At 47.9% G+C, this 6,546-nt stretch overlaps 2 protein-coding genes across 2 annotated transcripts in view; both read right to left on the minus strand.

Annotated features, from left to right (window-relative positions):
• Positions 1-490: 490 nt before the first annotated feature.
• On the minus strand, positions 491-4,231 carry ntaq1 (N-terminal glutamine amidase 1). The gene is made up of 6 exons (XM_088090701.1): positions 4,081-4,231; positions 3,328-3,427; positions 2,648-2,698; positions 2,364-2,515; positions 980-1,104; positions 491-890 (listed from the first exon to the last, which is right to left on the minus strand). The coding sequence occupies exons 1-6, from the start codon at positions 4,140-4,142 to the stop codon at positions 733-735; spliced, it is 648 nt and encodes a 215-aa protein (XP_087946827.1). The 5' UTR covers positions 4,143-4,231; the 3' UTR covers positions 491-732.
• Positions 4,232-4,813: 582 nt separating this feature from the next.
• The window catches only part of bop1 (BOP1 ribosomal biogenesis factor), a 10,958-nt gene continuing 9,225 nt past the window's right edge, over positions 4,814-6,546 (minus strand). The window contains exons 12-15 of the mRNA XM_088090640.1: positions 6,015-6,306; positions 5,846-5,930; positions 5,591-5,698; positions 4,814-5,479 (exon numbers count right to left, since the gene is read on the minus strand). Coding sequence (XP_087946766.1) covers positions 5,326-5,479; positions 5,591-5,698; positions 5,846-5,930; positions 6,015-6,306 — 639 coding nt within the window. The 3' untranslated portion in view covers positions 4,814-5,325. The remainder of the gene's footprint in view (positions 5,480-5,590; positions 5,699-5,845; positions 5,931-6,014; positions 6,307-6,546) is intronic.

The raw sequence follows: 6,546 nt of genomic DNA on the forward strand, positions 1-6,546 counted from the left end.
GAGACACAGGAGACACAGGAGACACAGGAGACTCAGGAGACACAGGAGACACAGGAGACTCAGGAGACTCAGGAGACACAGGAGACACAGGAGACTCAGGAGACACAGGAGACACAGGAGACTCAGGACACACAGGAGCCACAGGAGACTCAGGAGACACAGGAGACTCAGGAGACACAGGAGACACAGGACCTGCTCCTGAAGGACTGTCTCTGAACTGTCATTTCTGGAGAGGGCAGCTGGAGGCAGGAAGAGGCTCCACGGACTGATACAGAAGACTGCCTGACTCAGAGGACACACACATATATACACACACACACACACATATATATATATATATATATATATATATAGAGAGAGAGAGAGAGAGAGAGAGAGAGAGCGAAGGATATATATATATATATATAGAGAGAGAGAGAGATATGTGGATATATGTTTAGAGTGATGTTTGGTTGAGTCGTGTTTTAGAAACAAACTGCAGGACGAGACGTAAAAGAATCAGATCTGTCTTTATTGAACTCATCTTACACTCAGAGCAACACACACACGCACACACACACACACACATACACTGCAGGTCGACACACTGACGGTAACCATGGCAACAAATCTACCCGAGTGTAAACACACAGAGATTCCAGCAGGACGTCAGGAGGCTGATGAAGAGGAGGAGGCTGATGAAGAGGAGGAGGCTGATGAAGAGGAGGAGGCTGATGAAGAGGAGGAGGCTGATTAAGAGGAGGAGGCTGATGAAGAGGAGGAGGCTGCAGCAGGAGATGGTGATGACGAAGAGGAGCAGTATCTGTGGACGAAGGCGTCCAGGCTGAAGACGTCCCCCCAGCCGACAGTGGCGTCCATGCTGATGAAGTCATGGAGGTTCATGTGACTCTCTGAGGAGGAAACACATCACAGTGATGTCATCATGATGTCATCAGGCAGTAACCGTGGTGATGGTGCTCTGAGCTGAGGGTCATGTGACCTGTGGTGTGGATGGAGGGGTAGGGAGGGGGGGGCATCCTCCAGGAGCCGTCGGGGTTCTTCATGTGCGATCTGTCCGACGCAAAGTTCAACAGGAAGCTGTCAGCGCAGACCACTCGCAACTTCCTGTGGGAGGAGACACACACGTTATCTGCTGTGATGTCACTTCCTGCTAAAGCAGTGCAGAATCACAGTGTTTTTACCACGGATGTATTACAGGGAGCGTGGATACAGTCACGGATGTATTACAGGGAGCGTGGATACAGTCACGGATGTATTACAGGGAGCGTGGATACAGTCACGGATGTATTACAGGGAGCGTGGATACAGTCACGGATGTATTACAGGGAGCGTGGATACAGTCACGGAGCCGGTGTGAAATAGAGCAGCGTAGTCAAGATTGACGGCAGCTAAGTGCTTCTGGATTAGCGCCTCTCTAACTTGAATGGCGTTCTAAATAATGTAATCTTGCGGCTCTTTTAGACGAATGTTCTGGATGGTTTTCATCAGGACAGAAGACAGAAGACGTTTGACAGAGTTTGACGCTCATAGAAAAGTATTTAGTGATTTACAGACGTCTCTTTCCTCATGATAGTCAACAAGGAAAAGTCTCTCTGAGTCAGTGTCATCACGTCATCACGTGTCATCACGTCATCACGTGTCATCACATCATCACGTGTCATCACATCATCACGTGTCATCACGTATCATCACATCATCACGTGTCATCACATCATCACGTGTCATCACGTATCATCACATCATCACATGTCATCACATCATCACGTGTCATCACATCATCACGCGTCATCACGTATCATCACATCATCACGTGTCATCACATCATCACGTGTCATCACATCATCACGCGTCATCATGTGTCATCACATCATCACGTGTCATCACGTGTCATCACATCATCACGTGTCATCACGTGTCATCACGTCATCACGCGTCATCATGTGTCATCACATCATCACGTGTCATCACGTGTCATCACATCATCACATCATCACGTGTCATCACGTCATCACGCGTCATCATGTGTCATCACATCATCACGTGTCATCACGTGTCATCACGTCATCACGTGTCATCACGTGTCATCACATCATCACATCATCACGTGTCATCAAGTGTTGTCACCTGTGGTCACGTGTCATCATGTGTCGTCATGTATCGGTGCGTGACTCAACGCTGTTATTACACTTTTGGCAATGATGTAAATTCAGCATCAACGCATGGCGCCCTTCCTGTGGGCTTGGTTCGTACGGACAGACACCATGACGACAGCTCCTCACGCTGAGGGGACTCACCTGTCCCGCCCCCTGCTGTCCACACACAAGCCTGTGTTACCTGTGTGTGTGAGTGTGTGTGTGTGTTACCTGTGGTAGTGTGGTGCGAGGTGGCGGTCTGAGCGGAGGGCGGCGGCGGTGTACAGCTTCAGGCTGCAGGGAAATGGCAGCTCGGAGTCCAGATCATAAACCACAGAAGAAGAAGACTGCGGAGCGACGTGCAGCAGAACCACGTGGTAATCCTGGAACACGTCACGACATCATCAGTGACATCATCAGCAGCATTATTAACAAGCTGTATGTGTCATCCAACATGCAGTGACATCATCAGTGACATCATCGTTACTGCTAACAAGCTGTGTGACATCACAGACCCAGATCACCGGCTGGTCCCCGCGTCCAGACTTCTGCCTCCACAGAGGAACCTGATCGAGAACCAACGTAGAACGTCTCATCAGCAAATGAAATGTTATTTAGGAACATAACAGGACTCCTAGAGAACATGACGGATGTTCTAGAGAAGCCCATAAACCTGGTGGATATTCTAGGAAATGTACAGAAGTTGAGAGACAATCTTGAGAACCTTGTGGAACCTGGTAGGTATTGTGGAGAACATACAGAACTGAACAGGTGTTCTAGAGAGCCTCATAAAACCTTACAGATGAGTTAAAGAGCCTCATGGAACCTTATTACTGTCAAAGAGAACCTTGATAACCTGGCAGATGAGTTTGAGAACCTGACTGTTTTAGAAAGCCTGATTAATGTTTTAGAGAACTTCATATGTGTTGAAGAGAACTCTACATGAACTGGCAGATGAGTGAGAGAACTTGACAGGTGATTTAGAGAACCTTCAGGACCCTGATTAATGTTTTAGAACACCTTAGGGACCATTATAGAACCTGACTAAGGACTTAGAGAACTTGACAAGTGATCAAGATCTTATAGTACCTGGTTTCTGTTTTAAAGAACCTCACATGTTTAATGGGTTTGTAGACATTCTGTAGAATTTGAAACAGATGTTCTAGCAGCTTTGTGTTCTCCTGCGTGTTCTCACCATCCTGTTCTCATTTGAGATGAAAACCACAAACAGGTCCTCCAGAGGTGCGGTTCTCTCCGTTCTGACAAACTCACAGAGTTTCCAAACATTTTCTTCACTGCGGAACAAGAACAGACAACAGAACCACCGTCACAGTTGAACCTGTTAGGAGAACTTGTGTTGAACTGGCCAATAAGCCCAGTTTGTAGAACCTGTAAACAAGTGGAACTGTGCTGTTGATAAGACAGATGTTAGAACATTAGAACATTAGAACTGGCCTGAGAACAGTTCCAGCTGTCAGCAGTTGGAACACATAGAACACACTGAGTCGTTGTGTTTCTAATGTTCCAGCAAGTGGAACCCTACAGACTGAGCTGAAGTGGAAGAAGAACTGTACTCTGGTTCCTTAACAGAACCTGTTCCTGTTCCACTCAGTGCTGAGCCAGCAGATGCTCCTCAGGGGGAACTTTATTTTATTTTTTAACCTTTATTCGTGAATGGTTTGGAAACAGAACCCTGAGCCATCAGAACCTTCCGCTTGTGTATAAAGTGTCAAACAGTGACCAGATTTCACAGAGGGGAATAATGAGAACAAATTGTTCCCTGGGTTCCGGCGCCGCAGTCGCACAGAACCACACAAACAAGACTAAAACAGACACATGGGTACACGCCTCAGCGGTTCTCCTGATCCAGGTATAAAGATTTCCTTTAACTGAAAGTTGATCAGTAGAACAGCGGAACAGGGAAACAGGAGAACAGTGGAGAACCCACCAGTAGCAGCTGGTGTAGACGCAGTCCTCGCGGCGCGGAGTGATCCGGTCCTCGGGCTTCATGTTTGTGTCACTCTGAAAACAAGCCGCCAGAATATGACGTCACACCCGGTAGGTGGCTAGAAAACCTTTCAAAAGAAAAGCCTCTGTACGCACCTTCACTGCGGCGTCTTTCTGCGTGATTTTATCACGTGACACTGACTCTACTGACCAGTATTGGTCTGTATCGATCAGTATTGGTCTGCATCTGTGAACTTTCAAAATCACACCTTCTAATATGTCTGCGCAGTGACGTCACTGTGAGGCGTCAGATGTAAACACACGCCTGAGGGACTGTCCGTTATTTACCAGAGGAGGAGGGGACTATTTGCTGCCCCCCCCCCGTGTTTTCTTTACAAATCACCAAAGAGTTTTAAAAGTATAAGTCAGCTAAAGCTTAAGAGAAGAACAATCGTCCAAAGTTTATTTTTCTAACATTTTAAAAGAAAAAATATCGGCAATCATTTTTAGATGGAAAAAAAACAGCACGATAAAATCTCCCTAAAAAAAAGAAAGAAAATTTCTGGCAAAAACGTCAGAAGGGTAAAAAAAAACCCTTTTTTTTAAATAAACATTACAAATTTCAAGAGAAGAAACATTTTTAAAATGATTCATTTATCTTTTACAGAAAAATCAATGGGTTTGGATGTTTTCTTTGCTTCTGAGCACCTGGAACCAATCAGACCGCCCGCTGATCAATTCATCACATTTCTGTTTTATTAGTGATAAAAAATAACAAGATGAACAGTGACACAGCAACAGTGTATTTTGATTAAGCTATTTTGATATTTAACAAGATTAAAACAGGCCGTCCAGCACCCTCCAGGACTTTCCAGGACCCTTCAAGGCCTTCCAGGACCCCGCAGGACCCTCCAGGACCTTCCAGGACCCCACAGGACCATCCAGGACCCAGCAGGCCCCTCCGGCACCCAGCAGGCCCCTCCGGGACCCAGCAGGACCTTCTGGCACCCCGCAGGACCCTGCAGGACCTGCCAGGACCCCGCAGGACCCTCAAGGACCCCACTGGACCTTCCAGGATCCTGCAGACTCCAGTTCTTACTGTTTATTTGCTGTAAACAACAGGATGACTATGGCAACAACAAACAAACATACAGCTCAGATAGTTTAATAAACAGTCATTATCTCCATGGCAACGCGGCACATGGTCTCCTAGCAACCAGAGGGCAAGGTGCTGCTGGGCTGGTTGCTAGGTGAAGAGGCGGATGGTGGCGTCGGCTCCAGATGAGAAGATCCAGGGCTGCGTCGGGTGAAAGGTCACATCCAGGACGCCGAGGTCGTGAGTGATGGCATGACCTCGGAGAACCTTCACTGGAACGATCAGCGGGTTCTGCAGCAGGTCACTGGTGGGGGGGGAGGCAGGAAGTCAGTGTGGAGGACCACGTGTGAAGTAGTGTGTTTAGTGTGTGCAGTAGTGTGTGTAGTAGTGTGTTGTGTGTGTGTGTGTGTGTTACTTGTAAACGGTCCCGTGGCAGACGATGACAGATCCGTCGTCAGACGCCGAGGCAAACAGCGGATAAAGTCGATGATAGGCCACGCCCCTCACGGCCTTCTTATGGTGTCTGCAGACAGGAAGTGATCAATACCACAGGTGAGGTGGACAGGTATAAGTGGATATAAGATATAAGTATAATGGACAAGTGTATGTGTGTGTGTGTGTGTGTGTGTGTGTGTGTGTGTGTGTGTGCGTGCGTTGGACAGGTACGGACCGTAGGACCCTGTAGGGTTTGGTGGACAGGTCGAGGTCGAACCAGCTCAGCCTGCAGTCGTAGCTTCCACAGATCACATGATCACCTGCAGACAGAGGGACGGGTGAGACAGTGGCTCCGCCCACAGCGGTTATGTCACCTGATCACCTGTTCAGGTGTGCAGGCTCACCTGCGGGGTGGACGGCCATGCTGGAGATCCACTTGGAATTGGCGAGCAGCTTCTTGGTCATTTCCTGTTTGACAAGGTTATAAATGCGTACAGCGCGCTGCGTGGCCACAAAGAAGTAGGGCCTGACAGGGTGGAAGGATACGCTCTGCACTAGCCCCTTGTTCCTCCTAAACGGGTTCTGGCTCCGCCTCCGGCTCACCTGGTGGATCAGCACCTGCAGGTGGCTTGAGTGCTCCGGCATCACCGATGCCAGGTAGTCCCCCTTGGAGTGCCAGACCACCTGCTGCACCGCCTGAGGATCAATAACCAGCAGTCAGTTCACGGGTTGATCAGGTGTCACTGATCAGTTATGAATCAGATATTGACCAGATGTCATTGATCAGATATTGATCAGGTGTCATTAATCAGATATTGATCAGATGCCATTAATCAGATAATGATTAGGTGTCAATCAGGTATTGATCAGGTGTCATTTATCAGATATTGATCAGGTGTCATGGATCAGTTATTGATCAGGTGTCATTAATCAGGG

The sequence above is a fragment of the Plectropomus leopardus genome, chromosome 17 (genome assembly GCF_026936395.1).
Source record: "Plectropomus leopardus strain MGB_pleo_1.0 chromosome 17, ASM2693639v1, whole genome shotgun sequence".
In the NCBI taxonomy this organism is placed as follows: domain Eukaryota; kingdom Metazoa; phylum Chordata; class Actinopteri; order Perciformes; family Serranidae; genus Plectropomus; species Plectropomus leopardus.

Excerpts from the sequence above, each read along its gene's own strand:
- ntaq1 (XM_088090701.1), bottom strand. The coding sequence starts at position 4,142 with ATGAAGCCCGAGGACCGGATCACTCCGCGCCGCGAGGACTGCGTCTAC. Across the intron at positions 3,428-4,080 it reads GTCTACACCAGCTGCTACTG|TGAAGAAAATGTTTGGAAAC; the intron begins GTGGGTTCTCCA and ends CTTGTTCCGCAG. Across the intron at positions 2,516-2,647 it reads GGGACCAGCCGGTGATCTGG|GATTACCACGTGGTTCTGCT; the intron begins GTCTGTGATGTC and ends GACGTGTTCCAG.